Source organism: Lepidothrix coronata, unplaced genomic scaffold (genome assembly GCF_001604755.1).
Source record: "Lepidothrix coronata isolate B3197 unplaced genomic scaffold, Lepidothrix_coronata-1.0 Scaffold4, whole genome shotgun sequence".
NCBI lineage: Eukaryota > Metazoa > Chordata > Aves > Passeriformes > Pipridae > Lepidothrix > Lepidothrix coronata.
The window spans coordinates 9,443,339-9,469,260 of record NW_016690184.1 but is presented as its reverse complement, the minus strand read 5'-3'; the positions used below and the strand labels follow the sequence as shown (position 1 = coordinate 9,469,260).

The 25,922-nt window shown below is 39.2% G+C and overlaps 1 protein-coding gene across 1 annotated transcript; it reads right to left on the bottom strand.

The window, feature by feature from the left end:
- Window positions 1-270: 270 nt before the first annotated feature.
- On the bottom strand, window positions 271-24,362 carry LOC108501797 (hormonally up-regulated neu tumor-associated kinase-like). Its single transcript, XM_017824036.1, has 9 exons — window positions 24,234-24,362; window positions 22,993-23,285; window positions 18,537-18,592; window positions 17,259-17,397; window positions 12,424-12,551; window positions 10,137-10,272; window positions 8,903-9,080; window positions 2,015-2,234; window positions 271-1,016 (listed from the first exon to the last, which is right to left on the bottom strand). The coding sequence occupies exons 1-9, from the start codon at window positions 24,360-24,362 to the stop codon at window positions 271-273; spliced, it is 2,025 nt and encodes a 674-aa protein (XP_017679525.1).
- Window positions 24,363-25,922: the final 1,560 nt, after the last annotated feature.

Genomic DNA, 25,922 nt, shown 5'->3' with positions numbered 1-25,922 from the left:
GTGCCTAAATATACGTGGTGTTGTTCTATTACAGTAGCATCTGTTTTTCTGTATCTTCAGTGTGCTCCATAAAATTTGTAGCCCAATGTTTGGTCAATATCAGAGATATACAGCTTTAGTTATGTCATCCTTTTGTGTTTTAAGGAGTCTCATATTAAGATTGGATTAATCTCTTCTGCCTTCCTTTTTCTTGCTCTCTGTTTTTGTGCATCTTTGTTTCTTACTGGCCACCTCACCCTATTTTCTTCTGATGCTCTGTGGGTGCTTTATTTATGCAAAATTTAATCTTAGAATCTCAGCTTTCTTCCCCAGCCTGGTTTGGTATGGTGGACATAAAACTGGAAGATTTAGATCTGTAGTTGTAGGTGTGTGTCTGAGCTGAATAAAGTTTTTCTTAGTTTTCTTGTTGAAAAAATGAGTTGGGTTGTCTTTAAGCTGCCTCATACTTCTTATGGTAAACATTTGCTGCTGGGACATAGGGAAGGCTGATGGTTTTGAACCATTGACTACAACCAGAGGGCAGATGTTTGTATGTTCCTGTGATGAGCCCAGCAAGGAAATCTTTCTAGGCAGGGTTTCTCTCAGGGCAGCTTGTCGCAGCCTGGGGAAAGGTGGCAACGGCAGAGAGTCAATCATGAGGTCAGTGACATCTTTATTAAGTTGCCTCTGTGTTGGGGTGTAAATATTTTCATCTACCGCCTTTAGGTCTTTAAATCTCATGTCCTGACAAGGTAAAGGTCTTCTGGTAATAATTCTGTTTTCCATCAGGGACCGTGGAGGCATTTTGCTTGTACTTGTCATTGCTTGAACATCTGAAAAGGAAGATTGCTTATTTGTTGGTGTAGATGGCGATTTCTCATGAAGACATCCTATTTCAGCCTCTGTCAAGTCTTCAAAATTATTATGATTCTTCTGAGAGTCCAAAAGTGGCTTATAAATGGGCTCACGTGGCATACTTTTGCTTGATGACTTAGGAGGCCCAAGATGGACCAACACTTTGCCTGCAAACTTGGAAACTGAGTAGAATATAGGACAAATCAGATCAGCTTCTGCTGGAATGATATTTTCAAGAAAATAACATAATATCAAATCAGTATCATCCTATAATAAAGTCAGTATTTGTAAAGGCTTAAATAAAAATGGATCTTGACATAGAATGAAATTTTGCACCAATGATTTAAAGCAAATGGTGATCTGGAGGTAGTCAATTGTCACTTTTAGATTAGCATCTCAGCATAAATTTGTCTGGCTTAATTTTAGTGACTACTATAGAATCAAAGAATCATATAAAATTCGAGTTGGAAGGGACCTTACAGATCATCTCATTCCAATCCCCCTGAAGGGATACCTTTCTCTAGACCAGACTGCTCAGGGCCCCATCCAGCCTGGCCTTGAATACTTGCAGGGATGGGGCATCCACAACTTTTCTGGGCAATTATCCATTTATGCTTGTGGGGATATTTATCACATTAGTTTAACCATGTGAATAGTTAAACCGTGGGGGTGCAATAACTGGAGCAGAAATAATTCAGGTCTGGAGTTTAATTATTCAGTACTCTGCATCTTCTGTATTTTTGAGACTATGGAAAACGATGCTAACCCATTATTGAATATAGTGAAATTGTGACACTTGCATGATGCTCAAGTTCATTCTGGTAATGTAAATAAATGCCTTTTTTTCCTCATAAATACCTATTCTTAGAAGTACCTTAGCAGTCCTTATGGGTGACCCATAGAGAGAATAACAATGACATGGAACATTGTCAATTATTTGTAATTAGTAATTGCTGAGTATGCATGGGATTAGGTGTCACCTGTTAATTTCTTCACCTGGTCAAAATTATATCTATCACCAGACTTAAGCCTGGGAACAATTGCTCAAAATACTTGTAATTTCAAAACAAAATGCAAAGATATTTCTAGCATTTTCAGGAATTGTGTTCCCTTTTTTTCCTTAGACAAATACCCTTTTACTATTTCGGACTAAGAGGGCGAGACTTATTTCAGAACATACCTTTTGACAAATTTTCTTGGTTTTCCAATGTAATTGCAATCTCCTCTTCTTGAATAACATCTGGCATTGCCAGGGTTAGCAAAGAAGGAAATGCCTTATTGCCGTAATTCCTGAGGTTTTCCAGAGAGTCCATTTCATCCTTCTGGAAAATCTTAATTTCTGACTCCTTATTCAACTGTTTATCAAGATTAATACTGTGTTTTTCGATTTCATTTTCCCTCTGTAAAATGATCAGACGCTGTTTGATTAGTAAGGGACAAAAAAGCTCCTTAAACTTTAAAAAAACACACAGTATAATATGTACAATGGGAAATCCTGTTTTTACACAAGCCTTAGTTACACACATTGACATTTCATCTGAGCAGACCTCATGCCAGAGGTTCTTTCTGAAACTCAGTTGTACATAGGCTGTTAGACCCTTCCTTTTACCACACAGACCACAGGGAGAAAGTTTTCATGAAAATCCACTGGAAACCAGAATGCTATCTTTGGAGAGCCCATAGCACTTCCTTATGGGTTATGGCTTATGGCTCACAGAGTCTGCTAACAGATGTGTAAAGGAGACCAAGGTACCACAGAGCTCGTGCTGCAAAACAAAAACATTACAGGATGCTGTGAGCCACTCCTGATCCAGGAGGAAGATTGTCGTGGGACTCTTGCTGTTTGCTGTGAGGGCAAGTAGTCAGCGCAAGAGTAGACCAGATCTGGGAAGGTTTTGCAGTGGAATGGCAGCAGGAAGACCTCCATGGAGCTGTGGTAAGAGGACTGTTCATCCCAGCAAGAAAATGGGCTCCAGGACCCACTCCCTGCTGCAGTGGTGTTATCCTCACTCCTACAAGCAACATCTATGCACATGAGGATATGTTCTCATATGTAAGTCACTTGCCTGTCCCATGATCCAAGTTTTCAGAGTCCTCACTGTGGCAGCCTCATACAAACCAAGTTTCAGGTATCAAAATCTTGTGAAAATGCAAGGGCTGCACAGTGAAATAAATCCCTTCCTACAGAACTAATTTCTGTGATGATTGTGCTGTGCGCTGCTTCTGTCATAGACCATATTCTCTCAGACCTGGCACTCCTGAAAATGACATTTCTGAGATATAGAATCAGAGAATATTCTGAGTTGGAAGGGACACACAAGGACAACCAAGTCCAGCGCTTAAGTGAGTGGACCATACGGGGATCAGACACACAACCTTGGTGTTATTAGCACCGTGTTCTAATGTAGTTTCTGAAACCAAGACAACTATCCACATGGATATTCCAGTTCAATATCAAGCTTTTTTATGCTGCTCTCCATATCATCTTTGACAGACTCACTTTATCATTATGCTACCACTTCAAGAACTATCAGTAGTGAATTTCAGTCTTTTCACCACCATAATACAAATCTTTTGTTTCCAGAATTAGAGAAGTAATTTGTTTTACTATAGTATGTTTATCTTCCATAGTTTTCTTCTATTCTTTGCATTGAAAAGTACTCCCCTTGTGAAAAATATGTTTTTAATCTAACATGCTGTTATAAAGAGTGGATGTAATTTGTGGAGAAAAGGTACTTTTGATAGCTTACATGTATTTTGTGAGTTAGCAAAAATACTTGGAAAAATTTGGAGGGCCCCAAACCTCAAACTTCTGGGATCACCCCATCCTTCCTACATATTTGCAGCACCCAATCACAATTAAGGAAATCATTGTAGAAGTATTTATAAAAAGAAACACAATATGTTTAAGTTGACAACATATTGTTAAAACCACACTAGATCAATTGCGAATTTGAGATGTCATAAGTATTTTAGGCTATGCAATCAAATAGTCTCCCAGGATTTTACACAGTGCTAGTTAAGAAACCAAATTTTCATCTTACATTTTGCAAGCTGTCACCTTATATACAGTATATCAGAAAACTTGCCATGACTGGTTTTACTGCCAGACCTCTTAAGAGCTAATTGGTTAAGCACCTGGGCAGGAAGTTTTTGGCAGAAATGCTATTTTCTGCAAGGACTAGCTATAAAGTTCTGGATGGCAAATTGTGATCATTAAGGCTCCCTCTTCTACAACAGAACACATAAAATGTAAATACATTGCTTGGAGAAATTACGATGCATAAAAGGACGGGCTGTGTTTTAAGTTTATCCAGTGACTTATGGCTCAAATTTGAACATGGAAAGGATCTTATGCTTTTTTCAGAGTGAAGCTTTCAGCAGACTTCTCTAATTCCACACAAAAAAATGAGACACATCTGTTTGCATCCACTAAAACTATTATTTGAATGTACAAATGTTAAGTATACAAAGAGATGTTGCAAATATAGTGACTCACACCGGTTTATCAAGCACAGGGATTTTGTACTTGAAAAGTAATTTCCACAAACTTTTTTTTCAGTTGTAGATTGGAAGTTGTGCTGAAAATTTGTCCCCAGGAAATTGTATGTTTCTTGGTATTGTGTGAAAAATCATAGCATATTCAGCTGCCTGGAATGAGTTTAATGCAGTGGTTTGTGAAAATGCGTTTGAATTCCAAACAATGTTTTGGGCTGATTTTGTTGGTGGAATTTTTTATTGCTTGTTATTCATAAGCATTGTTATGAATGCAATTACTTTTCCATTTGTGTTGATATCTGATATGTTTGGTTCTTTTTGGACAGAATATTCAGAAGAGCCAGATGCCAACTTTCTCTACAATTCACTGAGAGGAGAGGAGGTTTCTAATTTGCTCAAAAATACTGGAGTATTCTTTTACCATAAATTTGCTCCTTTATAAATATTAGCTCTCTGTAAATACATCTTTTCATACACAGACAGGAATATACAATAGTCTTTGTGGTCCTAGACAGAAATAATGTAAATTAATGACAATTTGTTTTCAGGTTACTTCATTTTACTTGTGACTGTTAGTTGTTACTTATCTATTTCCATAATTTAGATTTAAATTTGAACTCATTTAGATGCAAATGCTAATTTTTGTGCTTTAATTTTATACACACAAATTGTCTTGTTGAACTCAGTGAAACTACCCATATCCTTAAAGTTAAAGCAGATGCATAGATTTGCAAGATCTGGAGAGCTGAAAGGAAATTATGTGATTTAAAGACGGATCACACACTGCTAGTAATAAATAGCAAATAGTTGGCTTTATACAGAACAGAGAGAACATCTATCTATGCATTTTGAAATATCCTTGGCATAATTTGTAATACAAATATCAAATGCCCATGCTGTTGTAATTAAGCTCCAGTAACATCAGGCTCTCAAAAAGAAGAATAAAAAGTGGGAAATTTCCCCCTCACACTCAGTTAACAATCTTCATGCTTCTTCCTCAGTTTCAACTCTGTGACCGGGTGGTCGGGGAAGTGCATTACAGCCTGCCAAAGAGGTGGTTGAATTCGGCCTCTTTTAGACCAAAGCAGAGAATCCTTCCCTCAAGATAATCCCCTGCCAGTTGCCTCCTCCGAGAGCTGCGCCAGAGCAGTGTGGGCTAGTCTCCAAGGGAGCTAGGGGCTGCTCTTGGCTCTGCCTCTGCCCAAAAACGTCATGCCACCCGTGTGGGGATCCGTCTTGGGATCCAAGAGATGCATTCTTCTCTTTTCCCTATATACTTTGCATACGCTTAAGGCTAAGTTTTGCCATTGTGCAAGTATGTGCATAAAGTAGCTTTAGCTGAAGAACAGGCCAGAGGACACTGGAAAAATAAGAGCATTGATTAAGTAAGAATACCCAACTTGATTTCTTAGCGAGTCTTCCTCTCTTTCTCCCCTGTTTTTGCCCAAACCCCAGCCTTGCTGGGGAATATGAAAATTATTGGATGTTAGAGAAACTGGCATAATGTGGTAGCAATGATAGTCATGATTTAAAAGAGCTCCTTGGGAGGTTAATTGTGCAAAAGGCTTGAATAAGAAGTGATCAAGATGTGATCTTTATTAACTACAAATATTTGCACAGCCTAACTACTAGCAAGGGAGAAATACTGATTTTCATAACAGAGAAGAATGTAAGAGGAAGTAGAGAGACAAAAATAAGAAACAAATGATGTAGAGTGGTTATCTGGGGCAACAACTGAGTTTACAAACACTCTTTGATAACAGAATTATCTCAATTGTACTACTAGCAGGCTTTGTGTTTATGAGTTTAAAGGTAGCATTTACAAACTTTGTGCTGACAAATACGAGGAAACAAACTTTTAATGACATGGAAAAAGATGGTATGAATTGGCCTGTTCTAATTCCCTAATTCCTACGTCTTAGGAAAAGATATTGGAAGGAATTACTTGTGGTAGAAACCACTCCGGCAAATTTAGGCATCTAGGTTGTGCCTATATTTCAAGTTCTCAGCAAAGATGCCGCCATAAAAGTGAGTCATTTCCCCATGAGACCATTAAAGGGAGATTCTGTCTGCAAATTTAAGAACTCCTCACATTGAGCATGTGAAGATTTGTACATCAGCATTTTTTTGTGGCGCAGAAGAAAGAACTACACAGCTGGGAGCTATGCGGAAAGGGACACAGGGAAGCTGTAGAAATGGGAAATTGTGATATGATACAATTGAACAGACTCCCAGTTCATATACTAGACGTGTCCTGCTAGGTTTAGTTCAACAAGGGGAACTGCAAGTCCTGGTCCTGGAAGAGAACAACCCCAGGCACCAGAATATGCTGGGGCCACTTAGCTGGAAATCAGTTTGGAGGTCCTGGTGAACACTAAGTTGACCATGAGCCAGCAATGTGTCCCTGCTGCAGAGAAGGCTGGTGGTACCCTGGGCTGCATCAGGAGTGTTGCCAGCAGGTCAAGGGAAGTGATGCTGCCCCTCTGCTCAGCCTTGCTGAGGCCACGCTTGGAGTACTGCGTCCTAGATCAGGATTCCTCAGGACAAGAGAGACATGGACGTATTGGAGAGACTCCAGTAAAGGGCTACATATAAGATTAAGCAACTGGAATGTCTCTCCTATGAGGTAAGGCTGAGAAAGCTGGAGCTCTTCAGCCTGGAGACTCAGAGATATCTCATCAATATATACAAATTTCTGAAAGGAGGGTTCAAAGAGGAAGGAACCAGGCTCTTTTCAGTGGTTGCAAGTGACAGGACCAGAAGAAATGGGCAAAAACTGAAACACAAGAGGTTCCCTGTGAATATCAAGAAATACTTTTTCACTGTGAGGGTGACCAAGCACTGTCACAGGTTTCCCAGGAATGTTGTGGAGTGTTCATCCTGGGAGACAAAAGCTGTCTGGACAAGGTCCTGGGCAACTGTCTCTAGCTGGCCCTGCTTGAGCAGGAGGGTTGGGTCAGATGACCTCCAGAGATCCCTGTCAAACTCAGCCAGTCTGTGATCCCACGATTCTGTGAAAGTCACCACTGTTTTGAGCTGGGAGCTAGTCAGGTTATTTTGGGTCAGTATTGGTTTGGATTTAAAACTTCAACTGGAAAATATCAACACAGAGGAAGAAAATGTCCATCATTCCTTTGTTAAAATTCCCCTCTTTTGCACCCTACCTGGCAAGTATATTTACTAGGACTTCAAAATAATAATCAGTAGTATTAATAACTTACAATTAGAGCTATTTTTGGTGCCTGTGCTTGAATTCAGCTTGACTCTCTGCCTTAAGAGGGCATTTTGGATGCCAGGAGTGGCAAGAAGTAACACAGACTCTTAATCAGCTTGCAACTTTATCTGCAAGATCACTTCCCTTTTCCAGCTGGTTAGGATGCTGAAAGAGGTCATACAGGACATGAAACACTACCACTTGCCTGGAAGGCTAGATCTTTACTGGCTGTAAATCAGCTTGATATCCAGAGGTATAAGAAAGCTGGTCAATAGCCTTCACAATATGGGTCTTTTTGAGTCACTTATGATTTAGCAGATCCTACTTAAAATTGTAATATGAATAAACTCACATATGTGAAGAAAAGCCTCCTCTCCCTGATCATACACACACACACGCCCCAACTCATATTTTTGAGTAATGGTTCTGCCTGCAGACACTGCACAGACTGTTGCGACGTCGGGGTTGTGTGCTGGGATGGAGATCTGGATCTGCTCAAGCTCATCTGAATAATTTCTAGAGGAGTCAACTGGACCTTCTCAAAATACAGCTTCTCCAGGGCAAAGGTTTTGAATGGGAGGCTAATCGCTGATGTGTGTTGTTTTGTAGCTGAAACTTTTCCCATTGCACTTCTGTGTTAGAAGCTGGAATTTGGCTTCCTGTCTGCCCAGTTTCTGCCTGAAGCAAAATTTTTATGGCTGGGCTGTGAACCCCTTAGTGGAGATGGTTGTAAAAGAAAAGCTTACAGCCTTTTTGACTAATTGTGTCCTTATGAATGATTACCATAATTTTTTGAATTTATTTTTAAAATTTTTGTCACCTCTGATCTCACTCCATGTCCCTAAGTGAGTTGGAGCTGGGGTGTGAGCATAAGATACAGTGCTAAAAATACAAAAAAAAAAAAGATGCTGGGAAAAGATTTTACAGCTTTAACAGTTTCCCACTCCCCAGGCTTTAGATTAGGTCCTCACAGACCAGTTAGAAAGGGAAGGGATGGCGAGGTCACTAAGATGCTAATGAACCTTTTCCCAATGGAAAAGTAATCTTATATGTAAGACAAAATAATTCTCAATCCCCTTACAACTAGCAGGTCATTTTTAAAATTCATTAGTTATAAAATAGTATATATTTATCTCTGGTAATAAAAAAAAATCTCATAGATTAATCACTTCTGAGAATGCCAGAATGTAGTTTTTGTGAGACTGCACTCAAATCTGCAATTTCACAACTATTTTTGATGACTTTTCCCCCATTCCATGGACAAGTACCTTTTTTACATGTGCTATTTGGCTACTGTATTGTTCCTCATAAAAATCAAGGGAACACTTTATGCCTCTCATGACCATTATATCTTACCTGAGCGTTTTTGAGGTCTTTCTGGTACCTGAGCAGTTTCTTCAGCAATAAGCAATAAGAAGCCATGGCAGAAGAGGGTCTGTTATTTATTAAAATGTTGATAACTTCTGAAGGACTGAATTCCATAAACTCCGTCATGTAGTTTAAAATAACAGAGTTCAGGTCACTGGGGCAAAGTCTGAAAAATTAGGAAAAAGTATTTAAGTACAAATGACGCATCCAGGTACAATGTCAGAATTTACAGTAAATGGACAATACACTTCTTGTGATGTAGCTGGAGTAAGCTAAGTTGATTGTACAGGCAAACTATGACACACAGTTGTGCAATGATCCTCTTGTCTGGCTATGCTAACTTCATTTCTGGGCTGAGGCTCTGTTACTGCATCATTAAATGTTCTGTTGTTGATTTAATTGATTACTCTGAAAGAACGTCCACCAGGATTAAGCCTGAAAAATTTTCTCCTTTTAATCAAGTGTGTATATTTCAGTTCTCAGCACAGTAGCCTGAAATGGATTAACAGAGACATAGTGTGTGTGCATGGACATAAGAAGACAGGAAAAGTGCCAAAGACAGGAAAATCTTGAAGGACAAAAAAAGAATTAAGAAAGTACAGTGGGATTTTAATTTTTATATAAATCAGATTGCGAAATAAAACATGTTTTGTTACAATGATAATTGCTTTACTCACAGGCTTCTGTGAGTAGTAAAGTCTAGTAAAGGCACTGTAGAAATATGTCAGTCTTGGATTCTGAGACTCCTAATCTTAAAACCATAAAACCATAAAGTGCCTTGCTAAGAAAAATTGGAGGCTATTTAAAGCCAGTTACAAAGATGGATGAGAATAAAAATTATTAGAATAACAGGAACTTCCGTGTAATATAAAAATGTTGTTCCCTCAGGTGGGCATGTGAGACCTAGTTTTGTAGGAAAGGATTAGAAGCACACTGTCTGGAAATTAGTGGCAGCTGTGAGGTATGTTGAGAAAAAAAATTACTGATGCAATGGATATAAGCAATTCTATAAGGATGTTTCTTCTTACACAAAATTTATCCATGGTTAGAAAAGTTGATGTGACATTTTCTGAAACAAAATTCTGTCACTTTGGAACAGCCCATAGTAGATAACAAAAATATCCTAAAACAAACAAGCAAACAAACAAATCTTAAACACACTTCCCTCCCAAATCCCCAGTCCTGAAATCCCAAGCTAGAAGATAGATATCAAAATGGTTACCTGTTCTCATAGGGAGCAGTGTTTAGTATTTTCCTGGTGAAACCTTCATTCAACCATTTGTCTTTTATTGCTTCTTTGACTTCAGGCCTCTTAGCAGGGTCAGGCTCAAGTAAGGACTGCATGAAGTGTACAGCTCCTGTGCAGTATTACAATGCAATGGTCTGTTTTACTAGTAATAGTTGATTATCAGACCAGCACATATTTTTTCTGTTTCAGAAGTGTGGCACTTGCCCTGCTTCTCCACATCACAGAGCTTCAGATAAAATTCAGTCTCTAGGACTTTACTCTGAGTCTGCCGTGGTCCCATATAGTGACTCTGTCCCCTCAAGGTCACCTGAACAGGGTGGGCAGCAGGAGCCAAACCTTGCCAGGATGCATGCTAGGGACCTATGGATGCTGCTGTAGATACAGTACTGGACCTCATTTCCTAATTTTCTTGATTTACCCCAGTGAATGCAGCCTATGGCATCAGTAGTAATCTCAGTATTGTGCTCACTCAGCATTTGATGAAGGCTTTGGGAAGGGGTATTTCAGAGCTAGCTGAAGTTATTTAACCCAGGAGTTCTTTTCCTCACACAAAGAAGCCAATCGTATTGATAAAACTCTCTGTAACAAGGGAAGGAGATGGACCCCTGCGCTCAGCTGATGTGTTGTGCTTTGGCTTCCTGGAGCTGGGACAGAGAAAGCTCAAACATTCCTATATGTCAATCATTCAGTTCCAACACTGCATAAAGTCCCTCTCCTTTTTTTCTTCTTGGGAAAACTTTGCTGAATTCTTCTATATTCCTTGGGGATGTTTTGAACTGAACAAAGTGGCAAATGAGCATTAAACTGGGAACATACTGCTCCTTTCAATTGTAATCTCCATTGGAAGAACTTATATCTAAAGTAGGCAAAGCTAGTTCACTACTGCCCTCTCACTAAATTCCCAATGGGCAAGAGAACAATGGAGTTATCCACAATCTTCCACCAACTGTGTGGGCTTTGTAGAAAAGCAGAGATAATGCATTTATTAGTAGAAGCTATAACAATAACATAAATAATAAAAATTAGAAATATAATAATTGCAGCTATGGAGGGATTGTACAAGAATCAAGCTGCTATCTGGCAACTGATCTCCAGAGAAAGAAAATGAGAGACTAATGTACAAACATTCTTGACAGCTATGGTAGATATCCTAATACCACTTACTAGGGGAGAGAAAGAAATTGAATCATCACATTATCTTAATATTGTACTCCAGACTAGATCCAACTAGCTTAGTCTGGAACTGTCCGCTGCTCCCCAGTGCTTGGCTGCAGGCAGCCACTGAAGCTAATCTTGGTTCCTAGGCTCATTCTTGCCTAACTTCATAGCAATGCTGTTCAAAATGATGGGGAGATCTGAACTCTTGCCGGTAGATAGCTGTGCTAAACATATCTCGTTCTGCTCTGCTTTTTGACTTGGTCAGTGAAGCTGTATGATAACAGCTGTGAGAAGGTGCCTAAGCTTGTGGTGGTCGACAGAGGAGATGCTGCTCCAGGTGGAGAGAAAATAAGAATTAAAGCCAGAGGTGTATAGGAATCATTGTAAAGCAGCAGAATTTTGAGTTTTGAGGAAATAAATTTTGGATTGCTGACCGATAGTGCATACACACCAATGTGACTTCTAGGGTTTAGAGCCACGGATTGTAATTCAGACTAGAACTTTTGAGAACTGTCTTTCCCAGTTGTCCCAAAAGACTCCATTGACTGTACCTCATTAAAGATTGTCAGAAAAATTCATTGGAAAATGTTGTATTTCAGTTCTTTCTCATGAAAAATATGAACAGACTCTTCACAAAAATAATCCTCCCATTTCTTTAATAATCTCAATGTCATGGGATCTGTCAGTAGCCAAAAGATAAGGTCTTCAGGAAAAAAATATTTAAGGTTTTGATAACATTTCTGAGAAAAACAGGAAAGAATGCCTGACTATGACACATAGCATGGGACATACTAAACATGACAGTGTTCTCATTTACTGCACAATGGCTCCACTTATGTAAAAGCAATGTACATTTTATTCCCCCTGTAAATAAAACCCAAGAATAATGGTCTTTTGAAGATACAACAATGTTATTTTCCTACTAGCCTGAGATAAAGTGGTATTGCCTTAGGCTCAAAAAAGTTATTTCTAAATGCAAACAAAGCAACTGGAAAAAGTACCTGTTATTTTCCAGAAGATTGCATTATTGTTAAATTCACTTTATTGCATGGGTTAGAACATCTTTACATTGGTATTCTTTATAAAAATTGAAGTACTTTACCAGGGGAGATGTCTGACGGAATAGGGCTGATTTCTCCAGTTAATATCTTTTGATGTAGTTGCTTGATATTAAAAGGTTCCACAGTGAAGGGTAATGTGCCAGTTAGCATAGCAAACATGCTTACGCCTCTGTCAAAGACAAAAACAAGCATCAGAGCTCCATATAATGCTAATAAATATTTATTTAAAAATTCCACACACTTATGAGTCAGTTTTCAGAAATCTGCCTTCAGCATCAAGAATGAGGTTACAAATTACCTCTAAGCAGCAATTTGTACTGAATATACATCTAACGCCTTTTTTCTTTGTGTAAATGCCATTTTATCTTGAAAAGAATGTTGTGGGAACTGCGTATGAAATAGAGTGTACAGTGAGTGACTGGATAGCCTGCAGTGCTGAAAGTGGAAACCTGCTGTTTATTTTAAAAATAAGCTAATTGGAGTGACAGTGTAATGTACCCAGCCCATCAGAATAAAGCACTTTGGTTTGAAGGCTGAGTGACAACACAGAACTGGGACTGATGCAATAGATCTTGTTCCAAATAGTAATTCAGTTCTTCTTGCTTTGCTCAGATTGCTAAATTAGGTGTGACTTATGCCTAGAAGGCATTCGTGTGGTAACAGCTTGCTGTTGGCTAAAGACTTAAAACTTTAACTCTTGCGAAAGATTAACAGTCTGCTAGCAGCAATCAGCAAACTTTGTGAAGGTTTGCCATTCAGTTTGGGGAAGTACCAACATTTGGAAAACTTGCTTAGCTGTCCTGAGTTTGTGAAGAGGGAGGTTTCCTTGAACGCTCTTCATGGTATTTCCTTTCTCCAGCTGAACCACACCACCACAACAGCACTGTTCTTCATCGTAGAATGAACCATACAACGGCCTGGTTTGGAAGGGAGCTTAGAGATCATCTAATTCCAACCCCTCTGCTGTGGGCAGGGACACCTTTCACTAGACCAGATTGCTCAGAGCTCCTTTCAACCATCCTTTACCATTTCTCTACACAACTCAGCATAGATAGTAATTTTAGGAATTCAGGCAATTCTAATTTAATTGACCTGGTTGGTACATTAGTGGAGATGGCGACAATGTTATCTGTAAGACAAGTCTGTGGTGTGCTCAACTACAATCTGTTATTAATGTTTTCAAACAGTTGAAAAACCATGATAAGATGATGGCACCATTGAAAAACGAGAGACGATGGTGTCTTTTTCTAAAAGTTACATTGGATTACATTTAGACCACTGACCTATGGATAAACGCTTTTTATTAATCTTGACTAGGATTTATCTTGTCTCACTTTAACCATCTAAACCCTAGGTATCAATAGTTATCAGTGGAAAGAGACAGGCCTCTCCAAGAGACATTCATCATAACATTATTATACAGTTGTTTTAGGCTACAGTTAAGTGCCTCCGTGCACTGACTAATAGAACACTAACTACCTGGTATAACCCAATGCCTAGTTTTTAAATGGATAAATTTAGGAAAGATCAATCTCTTCTCGCTTTACCAAACCTTCTGATAAATCTAGTCCTTGAAAGTAAAGCTTTTTAAAACTTTTGGATGAATCCTTTGAGTAAAAAACCCCAGAGATATAAACAATGCTACAAGGAAATGACACTGAGTTGACTGAAGTAACAAGTATTTTTGTTCTATAATACATATTAGCATATGGATTAAATATAGCTGAAGTTGGAGAGAGAGAAGGCTCCCTGAATACCCTCTGATGAGAGGGAGTACCACGCAATACAAATGGCTGTATAATGTCATTACAAAGTTAAAAATGTTTTTCTTTGTAACACTACAAACATTACCATGCACTTTAAAGTGCGAATGATATACATGACTGTTGCCTTAAAATGGCAATAGTTCTTTTCATTAGCCTATTGGATGGGGAAAGCTCAAAGGTATGGGAATTTGGGGAATGGATGGAGCTGCTGTCCTAGAATCTGTTTTAAAATATTGCACACAATTGTAGCTAGTTAACAGCAACAGTAACAGGACACTTGGTGTTTAATTGTAGATGGAATCTGATGGTTAAACTTAAAAGTTTATTAGTTAAAACAAACTGCTTCTCCTCTGTCCTATGGAGCTGTCTGAACGTGGATTTGTTTGAATACAACAGCTGTTTCCTCAGTATAGCTGGTGCATGAAAGCTAATCACTTTCCAGTTCTCCAAAGAACCGTTAATATCTTCTGCATGAATGTCATGATTAGGCAAACAGGTACTGTTTAGGCAAACAGGCTGCTTACTCTTGCCTCTCCAGAGCCTGAGCTGTATTGCAGTTGAATCTGTTTGGTTTTGTGAGTGTGCTTTTGACTGACCACGGCTTTTTGGTTCCTGTTTTAATGACTCCTCGTCAGTTCTGCTGCATAAAGTCAGTATTTCTGTACTACACTATTTTGATTCTAGAGTCCAGCAAATCTGTAATCCTCTACTTATTTTGTTAAAACAGAAGTAATTTATCTTTCTAATTAATATATTAGTCCATCAGAATTCCCTTTCCCACTATGATAATGTGAACAATTCTGATTTAAATGGTAAATATATTTTATGCCTGAGGTGCAGAATCTGTCTGCGTTAAACACCAAGTGCCATACATAAGTTTTATAAAGCCCTCAAACTGTTATATGCTGTTTATTAACAGAGTGAGCTTAGTAGATGGTTCTAAGATTACTGCTTTGCCCTTACTCAGAAATCTGAAATGTGAATTCAGTATTATCCTATTCAAGTGCTGACAGCATCCTCTAGACCTGATTAATCTGTGTTATGCCTACATAAATTCAGAGTAGTACTCTTGAAAACCAGAATTACACAGAATTTATTTGGTAGCATGTATCCCTTCATCCTTAACTCTGTGTACCATTCATACCCAGTAAATTTAGAAGAAGTTGAGGTATAAGAATCATGGTTAGATCAAAACCCTAATATATAGTATGTCTACCAGAAGCAGGTCTTGAGAGGAATAATGTACGTTATATATCTATATGTATATAAATCCTTTTTCTCTTTTGAACATATAGGAAAACTAAGCTTCTGTTTCAGGCCCCTGAACCAGATGCCTATATGTAGGTACCAGCAGCCCTGCAGAGCAAACTAAAACATTTCGTCCTCTGTGAACACCCGGTTTGGTGAAAGCTTCTGAGAACTCCTCAAGGAGACTCTGTATTCTCACAGTTGGACAGGCAAGTGCAACGTTCCAGTTCAGAGCAGCTCTGTACATCCAGGCTTTCCTTTCCTTTTGGCACATGTCCTGAATGAAGTGGTTTAAATCAAATGCAGCACTGTGTGTTGAACAGAATCGCAGAATGGTTTGTGTTGGAAGGGACCGTAAAGATCATTGAGTTCCAACATTTCTGCCATAGTCAGGGTCACCTTTCACTAGACCAGGTTGCCCAAGGCCCCATCCAGCCTGGCCTTGAACACTTCCAGGGATTGGACATCCACAGCTTCTCTGGGCAACTAAAGAAGTAATGTTCCAGTAGCAGAACATTAAGATCCTTTAAAACAATATTTTTCTTGGGTAGGATGGGAGGTGGCACTTCTAAGGCAAAAAGTCATATTACGCTTAAAAGCCTTTTGAGCTATTTGAAATCCATGGGCTTTAACCATTAGCTTCAATGGCTGGATTTTTACTCTACCACTTATTAGTCAGGATACTGCAAGGAGTTATGGTTATAATTGCAAATAGGTGGGAGGAATCTGGATGAAGGTGCATTTGATCAGCCACTGATTTTTTTTAATCTTAATGCTCTAGGCAAAGATTTGGTTTAGTTTTTACATTACACATGCTCATCTTCTATGCCCTGAATCATACTTGCTAGAAATGGGCTTAAAAATGTGTCCTAGGTGGAACACTCAGACCTGGGCATACAGTTACTGTTAAAACAGCTGAAGTTGGTACCCTGGCACATATACATATATATACACACACATATAGATAAATATGAACTGCCTTTGGACAAATGATGACATGGACACAGAGAGTTGATCCGTGAAGATCAAAGGATACAAAAATCGACTTAATATACTATCATTTTGCCAGCTCCACCTAGAAAAAAAAAAAGTAAAAACCCCCATAACTTGGCTGCTAGAACTGTAAACTGCAAATACATTTGAAATGTCTGAGATCGTTTATGTGAAAGCTTACTCTTCTTATGGCACCTTCTGTATTCTTGCTTATTATAGGAGACATATTCTGTAGGTTTAATAAAAAAAGTAAATGGATTCCATTCAGGTTTATGCTACCTATGAAGGAAATAATTCTACCTTTTTATCATAATTTGGTATAAAAGGCCTAGCTAAGATATGGATGAAGGTCTCATAGCTCTGCTATAGACACATCCTTGGTTTGTGTGTCCCTGAAACTCAAATTTTCTGTATAGATTTCTTCTTTTGGCAAAAGATGCCTTAGACAGAAAATGCCCACTTGTCAGCCCAGGACTTTCAAGGTTTCTGATTTTGTCAGAAGTTACTCTGCTACCAGCTGAAACTATGTGCCAGAAGGACGGGAGGGTGGCAAGGTTCACCTGAAGGGGTTGGTACATACAAGTTCTTTCTCTGGCTTTTCAGTACAGGTTCCTATATGCAGACATCTGACCTTCTTCTGACTTCGCTTGACACAGGATTCCTCCAGAATAACGTGTATTGATCTTTCATTTTTTTCTCCAGTGTTTTGCAAATGCATGTACATTTCAAGATGCTCATGTTTATTTATATATCTTTGCTTTTGCCATTGATGCCCCAAAGCCAAGAGCCACGAACCCATTTACATCCGTCTTGCCTAAACAATTCAGTGCTGAGAGTGTTTTGATAAGTACATTTTTAGATCTACTTACATGGACCAGACATCCACTTTTGGACCGTATTTCCTATGAGCAAGGAGTTCTGGAGCAGCATAAGCTGGGCTTCCACACTGGGTATGTAACAGCTCCTGGGAGAGACCACTGAACTTTGCAGTATTGCTCAGTCCAAAATCTGACGGTCACAAAAGCAAAGGCAAAGAAGTTTTAGTCTCTTCTCAAATTACTTTCACTTTACCAATTATCTGAAGACAGGAGAAAGACAAAACCAGCAGCTAGTTGTAACATCTATTGATGTCTCAGCTGTAGATGCCAATTTGGGTTTGAATAAATGTGCTGTGAATTAGCAGAGGAATTACAGTGCAGTTACACAGCCATGGATCTGGTTTGGTTGATTTTGGTTTAACTGTTTTGGTTTGCCTCTGTTGACTGCATGCTAGTACAAAGCTACACAGTCACATTAGCACGGCTTAATGAGCCACGGCATTCAGCTCAGCTGGGTGTGCTTTAGCTCATGGTAGATGTGGGATAAAATGTGCTAACTTAAGCCTTTTTCTCTGTATATGTGCATGTGTGCAAGGGGGAGGGAAGAGAAAGGTGTGATTGTAAGGGACTGGCTGGCTATAAAACAGGGGTGAAGAGTTGGTGCCCTTTTTTCTCAGAGGTGCTAAGCTTTTAAAAGTTTGGGAAACACTGGGTTAAACATGTGACTTCTCTAAGTGTTAGCATCCCTTGTGGAGATTTTTCTGTGGGGTTTCCACAGAATAGAATTAGTTGTTTCTCTGAACTGTGTTAACTGCTTGGTGCAAATTCTCTCATTTTTATAAATGTTTGCTTCACAATCTTAGCAAGATTTCTGTTGGTGACCAAAACAGTATTTTTTTTTTTTAACATATACCAAATGATGAGGTCTCTAGCTGAAATAATGACTCAACATAAACTAATATGTTCATACCTGCATTTCAACTAGAAGATTTATTTCTTTGTCTACAAATCACTTGTGCTAGGAACAGCTTTCTACACATAAAAGCTGTAATTGTTTCTTGCTTGTCCAGAAATACACAAGGGAAAATAACAGGCAAAATTGTTTTCCTTCTTCTCTTAAAAATATATTTTGGTTAAAGCTCAGATAAACAAGTTGTTAAACTATACTTCATAACTTTTATCTATTCTAGAAGCTCAAATATGTTTACTGATTAATCACAAGCTCACTTATAAAACATGCTGTTTGAATTGTAACCAGATTGTCACTGAAAGACACACACGCACACACACAAAAGCAGAATACAAGCTTTGCTGATAGTGTGCACCTACCAATGATTTTGATGTTGTTGTTCTCATCAAGAAGAAAATTTTCAATTTTTAGGTCCCTGAGAAGACAGAAAACAAACTTTAAGATGCCTGATGTCCCAGCTAACCATTTGCAGATAGTTTTTAGCAAAGTTTAATTAAAATAATAACAATAGCTCTGCACAGCTCAGCCTACAATTGTAACAAGATCCTTATTCCTTCCTGAAGTTTTCAGTTGGGAAAATGGAAACTTTCTGTATTTCAGGGAATATTTTATGAGTATACACAAAAAGACTGTTAATTTTAGGAATTATCTGTTCTGCTAATTTATACATTTTTTAAAATGCATTTATTTCTTCTTTTGAGTAAAAAATTTGCACTTATTGGACTGGAGGTTTTTGGGCTTTGTTTGAAGTACTGAGCAATGCTGAACATTTCTGATTTCTTTGTGAGTAAATTGTGCCTGGGAAATAAGAGGGATGAGAAGGAAACTGGAAAGTGAGGTTTGCCTTGCTTGCAGAAGAGGGGAGGTGTACCAAAGCTGGTTCAGAGACAGACACCCTGAAAGTGGAGACGTCTCTGCAGTGATGTTTATGTTAACAGGGTCAACCAGTATCAGCCATCCACTCCCAGGAGGACATAATTCAGAGATGTAAGAAAAACTCTGTTAGCTGGCTCAGGTACTTAGTTGCTCGTTGTGGGAATATTTATATATTTATAAATTAAACCCCAAAGCCAGAATATTGCTCCACTCTGGGGAGTGTCTGAAATGGCAGCTGAAATCTTTTGCATCATGGATGAATCCTCAGCCAGTGTAATTTGGAGCCAGTGCAAGAGCCTGCAATGCTTTCCTGACTCCCATCAAAGCCTCCCGCATACCACTGGGGGCTTCCTTCATTTCTAGGGGAACTGGGGGGATAAAAATTTCAGAAGCATCTCCAGGGACATGGATTTCCCTCACACCTGCTCTGAAGTTGAGAAGTGCTTTTGTGAGACCAAAGACCTCAGAAAGCACAGGAGGACAAGCCAGAAAGCGAAATGGGAACAAGGAGGAAGGGCTGGGTGGACTGGTGCTGTATGAACAGCACTGCACTGCTGCAGGGTATGAAGCCTGGAGGTGTACCTGGTGATCATGATGGGTGATTTTATGGGAGCTTCCTTTTATCTCTGTGGCTCTGGATGGGACAGCATTGCACTCAAAACTGTCTGCTGCCCCAGGCTGAGCATGGGATGGGGATGGTTTTAATGATACCTTTTTAATACATTTCAATTTGAATAGCATGTTTACTGGAGTGGCAAATAAACCAGTACCTAAAAGCTGGGAGGTAGATTTAAGATAACTTTGTTCATAGTCTACAGGTGTTATAAGCCTGTGCACGCTGCAGTTTAAAACTAGCTGTGTTTCAGGCCACTGCAAATCTGACATTTCTATCAGATTTAGCACTCCACAGTGCACTCTGATGACTTTTACTACACTACAATTAAATAATGTTACATTGGATTGTTACAGTTGCCGTGGTATAGGCTGAGCTGAGTGCTCACACAGTTAATAAAAATGTGTGCTTTCTTGCCTGAAAAACCTGATAATGGCCACTATGAAAGTTTACATAGTGTCAGAAGTTATTTTTCACCAAAGATACATCTTGTTCTTTTTTTTTTTCCAAAGGAGACTTTCCGAGAAATGTTGTAAATTTAAGCAACACCATGATTTTTCATTTTCTCATTCCCATGGGGACTTCAGAGGGAGAGCCTAGAGGGCAGCTTGTGATGTTTCTCCTGGTCTTTGGTCCAATAGGGATTCAAAGGGATATATGACATATTTATACAGGAGAGTGGAAAAGAGCCAGGAAAAATTAGGAACTGTGCATACAAGCAAGTAAATGTCACCTATCAAGCACCAGATTTAGGAGTTGGTAGCTGACTGTATGCATGCACTAGCCCAACCCAGTTGCAAGGCAATGTGATTTAGCTTACACATCTTTATTCGAGGTTTTTAAGCTCAGAAGCATTACCTCACCACTTGGCCATGTCCAGAGCAGGCATAGGGATAGTGAGTAGAACTCAGTTGATGAATGTTAGCTTATGGACCTGTTGAACCAGATCTAGTGCCTGAGCCTTCTAATATCTGGCACACTAAAATGCTGTGTGCTGGGACAACTGGCAAGCACGTCAATGCTCTGTCTTCTGCACCATTTTTGCAACTGTGACATAAAATCAACTGTGATCTTGCATGGACAAGAAAAGTTACTATCTGTTCTGTGAAATGTAGACTCAAACTTAATTTAAGCTGTAAGGATTTGTTGGATCAGTGCTGATTTTAATGCTAAATTGGAAAAGTAAATCTCAAGAAACAAAATAGCTGTCTGAATACAGTGTAGAATTTATGTTGAGAGATATCAATTTGGACTAAAAATAGTCACAAATTTGGAGAGTTTTTCATCAAGTATATTATTAAGACAGTAGAAAATATTGTTTTTCTGAAGTCTATCCACAGGCTTCAAAATCAGGAATGCCCATAAGACGCTTTTGAGCAAAAGTACATTAAATAAGCATATTCCTAAGTGATGAGCTTGGGAATGTGACCAGACACCTCCACTCTAGTAAAATAAAGGGATCCCATGCATAGACCCAAATATTATCACACAATTATCCATCTCATGAACTCATACCTGGTGTGATTTTACCAGGATGCTCCCTGTGGATCAGCAGCTGTTCCCAACAGACAGCTTGGGAACCCTCCTCTACTTGTGTTAAAGGAATGTAAAGAGTTGAGCTTTGCTTCATGCTTAGATGAGAAAGTCAGATTGAATTTGTGAGGTAACTTTCCTATTTCTGTACTCATCTTTCTGGGAACACTGATGTCTTTTTTTCAGAAGAGGATACACCCACAATTATCCTTGTTGGTTTGACCTCTGCGGAGAGTTGTTATAAATCTCTGCAGCTGAACCTGAGCAGGGAAACTCTTCCAGATTTTCCCAATCTGCTTCTCATATGAGGTCAAGGCCACAGCTCTGAATCTCAAAGCCAGCAGCAGGTCATGAGTTGAGGTACTGCTGACTGAACCTACACCTATGACCAAGCAAGGTGGCTTGGCTCCTGCCAGACTATGCAACTCCATAAACCCCGTGACAAAATGCTTGAGAGCCAGGGATGAATTTTCCTTTGGTTAGGGCAGTTTGATAGTAAGTCAAGTCATCAGAGAAGCTCATGCCATTTTGTACATGGTTAATCTCAGGATGCAAAGTAAAATTTTTCTCTCTTGCAAAGCTTTTCCAGCAAAACATGACCAACAGGAAAAAAGAGAAGTAGGGCAAGAAGTCAGGCTACTCTCCAGCTCACTGTGAAGAGTTGTTTCCAAACAAAAAGAAAGGCAGAGAGCTTGAGAAATTAATGAGGAGTGTTGTCACGGGAAGGACATAAATGTTATGATCATGAGCACCGAGGAAATGCTGTAAAATAGATTAATCAGGCAACCAGCAAGGCAAGAGTGTCAGTCTGGACTAACAGGGTGAAGCCCCTTGGGTTTATTTTCTGGTGGGGTGTTTTTTTGTTTGTTTAAATTCTCCAGGTCCCATACTGTTCATTTCTTTCTTGTCTATTCCTTATTAATTAACAAATCCAATATAATGAAATGCTGGGTTACAAGCATTTCAAGTCACAATGTTGAGCCATCACATTCACAGCTTATTTGTTTCATGGTCGCTTTAATGATGCAGTCAACTGGATTACTTGTTAGGTCCTGGTGACTTTCTTGGTGAGTCCATTCACCATTTAAAGTTAAGGATCTGATTGACTGTGAATCATTAAGTAAAACAAAAAAACGTTGGGAAAACTGCTTCTAGCCTATTCTCCCACCTACAATGGAAGTATTATTCTACTGCTCTTGGCATATGTGCCACGATCTCTAGTAGGGGGGAATATCAGCTCCCCTTGTAAGGGTTGCTGAGATTCCTCTAGCAGTGGCTGAAGTCATGATCTGTCCTTGTAATGCAAAAGCCAATATGGAAGATCAGTGACCTGTCTCAGACCCAGACCTTCAGGACGTGTCCTTTCCACAAGTAGTGAGCAGTGATTCCTCAATTTTCAGTCCTGGGTGACGCATGGTTATTTCAACATGTTGTGGCTAACCAAAGGAAACCAATATTTATATGCCTAGCCACACTGAAATATTTGAATTAGATACACATTTGTCACCAGCTAATTCTTAGATAATAGTGGCAAAGTATTGATTTGTTGTGCTCATCAGCTCTTATCCCTGGACTTCGTTACTTTTCTCCCCCAGGAGTGCATAACAGCTTATAACAGTAATAACCACTACTGAGAATAAAATGCTTTATTAAAATGAGCTGAGAGAACCTATTCTTCTTAGCAATCCCTGTTTTTATAAGGGAAAAATAAAGAAATGTTCTTGTGAAGAAGAGCACCCTGTGCTCTTGCGCACTTTTTTTCCTTTCTGTTTGAAAGGGGAGAAACATCTTACCTGTGAACAATTCCCTGGCAATGCAGGTGCTCTACTGCAGATAGAATTTGCCAGATGTATCTCCTTACTTCCCATTCTGCCAGCCTCTTTTTGTCACAAATTCTGTCCAGGAGGTCACCACCAAGGCACAGTTCCATCACCATGTAATAGGAGTTGTCAGTCTCCAAGGTCTCATATAGCTGAACAACATTGGGGTGCTTAATCATCTGGTGTACCCGCGGCTCACGCTTCATGTTTTTTAAAACATAGGAATCCTGCTTGGCTTTCCTCTTGTCAATGACTTTTATGGCTACCTAAATGGCAGGATATTTGCAAATTAGCAACAAGCTTTGCAACCAAGATTAGTTTTCAAAAGGGTAGGGAGTAAGCTGACATGGGAGAAGCTGTTTTTAACATAGCGTTGATAATCAGTATCACAGAGGGAGACATTAGTGATGGAAGAATACAGTTTTTATTTCTCTTGAAGAACAAAACAGAAAGGCTGAACTCTGTCTTAACCATCCCTCTCATTACATTAATAAATATGCACATACAAAATATTCTGAAATGCAAAAGATCCCTACATGCTCAACTGCATCTGTAAAGTAGCACATCTACTTTCTAACGTGCTCCCCTGCAATTTAATCTAAAAGTCACTCAAGATGCTGGGTGTTATGGGGTGGGATTAGACTCTTTGCAGTTTGGGGAGCTAGTTGGACAGTGAAGCTATTGAAGCCACAAGAAAAGCAAAATTCAAAAAGTCACTTTATAGCAATGCACCTTTCCACACTTGTGTCTAATGGTACATTATTTTAGCCTGACTGAGCTAGAGATAACAGAGTTTATCTGTGTCCTGCCATATAAATGACTGCTATTGGAATGTCTAGCTTTTCACTAAGCGTTGTCCATAGTTTTAAAGGTCAGATCCACAACACTAATTACTCAATAAGGATTATTAGGGAAAGCAGATTTGAGATTTTATGCCATCATCCTTCTCTCTTCCTTCTCAGGAAGGTATCTTTGTTGCCTCTATTTTATAACTGTGAAAATAGTTGCACTCAATACATATTCACACATGTGACTGATTATACATGAGCAATAAACCCAGCTTATGTGGTTAATTTATGAGGATAAGGTTCACAGGATAATTCACTGAGTAGTCTGTGGTTTGCAGATTAAATAGTCTGAAATTTTCTGCCATAAATTAGTGTGAGGTTACTTGCTATTCCTAAGGGTGTGTTACGCTCTCATCATAAGCTTACCTTCTCCCCTGTGGGGATGTGCAGTCCCTCCATCACCTTGGCAAAGGAACCCTTGTTGATCATTTTGCCTACTAGGTAATTCCCAACTTGTTTGGAATGAGGGAAAGTCTTCCCAGTCTCTTGGGGCATCTTGTTAAAACAGGCAGGTATTTTTACATCCTTTTTCTCCCATTCTGGTAATATCCCATCCAAATTGCCAGTATTTGTCATTTTGTTATCCAAGCCTGCTTTTGTTGCTGTGGGCATCCCTGGAGAGACAGATTTGTATTGCTACTTTCCAAACGTAGCTTGTGATTCACAGCAGATCCAGGCATCAGGTCTCTACCATCCTGCTGATGACAGAGCAACTAATCCTTTCCCCCTGAGACTCTGGGTTTGTCACTGATCTCTAGTCTGGGCACACAGATCTGCTCAAGCAGAACCAAGTCGTAGATTATTAACCTAACCTGATATACGATGTCAGTTAATGCCCCAGACCTGCCAAGTCAGATGACACATAATCCCAGCATTAGCGTCTCTTCCTCCTCTAATAGTTCCCAAAACATATGTTCATTGTAAGTTGCACCAAACTAAACTGAGTCACAGTTTTCCTGGCATGTATATAGCTGGTGTGCAAGGACACAATTTTATTCTAAGAACACTGTGGTAACACAAATGCAAAGCTGAGGTATGTACCTGATGCTGTGCAAGAATTTATTTATTTGCTGTGTAAAACATAAAAATATATATGCACTTGTAGCACGTTTAAGTCCTGACCTGACTCCAGGTCTTACAGATGTCTTTTGCGTTTTGTGGGACACGATTCCTGTTTGTGCAGTAAGGACAGTGAGTGTGTGTGTGTGTGTGTGTGTGTGTGCACGCGTGCGCGTATGTGTGAGCTTTTTCCTCCATAAAACAAGGACTGTTAAAAAGAGGAAAATTTGAAAAAAAGAGGCCTTTTCTTTTCTACAGCTGTTATCTATCTTTATGTCTTCATTACCTGGGTTCTTTCCAAAGTCATGGAGAGAGAAAAGAGCTTTTCCAAAGAGCGCTTTCACATACCTGCAATTTGAGCTGGGAGTTGCCATCTCTCTCTAATGACTACAGTGAAAACTTTGGGACCAAAGCCCTTCCCAGAACTTAGTGCGATGACAAATCCTTTCTCCACCCTTCGTCACTTGGAGTTGAAAAATAAGTGGTACCCTGCTTGCCTGATTTGACTTCTGAGGCTCATGAAGGGCAAAAATTTCCCAGAATGAGTGAAAATTAGAAGGAATTAAAAAAAAAAAGTGGCTAAAATCCCAAATGGATTTACATTATGCTTTGCAGTTCAAACTCTCATGGGTGAATTCAGTGCATTGCCATCTGTATGCAGCTGCTTGCAGGCATAGAGCATCCACTAGCCTCTTAGTGTCTAAGTAAAAGATAAAGTCCCACAAAGCTGAGCAGGCTGTCACTTTGAGATATATCTGTTGCCCAGCTGGAATTGGAATTTGTTTGATAACTTAGGATGAAGCCTGAAACAAATGAGACATTTTTTTGAGGGAAGAACAAAGAAATTGTCCTTGATTTGTGCTTAATATTTGCTCTACTTCTTCTCTGTTTTCCTAAACCACTTTCCTCTAAAAACAGGAAAATAAAAGTGAGGCCAACCACTATATAGAACAGAAACACCATGTTTCTGGCACATTTCAGAAGAAAGGAAAAACC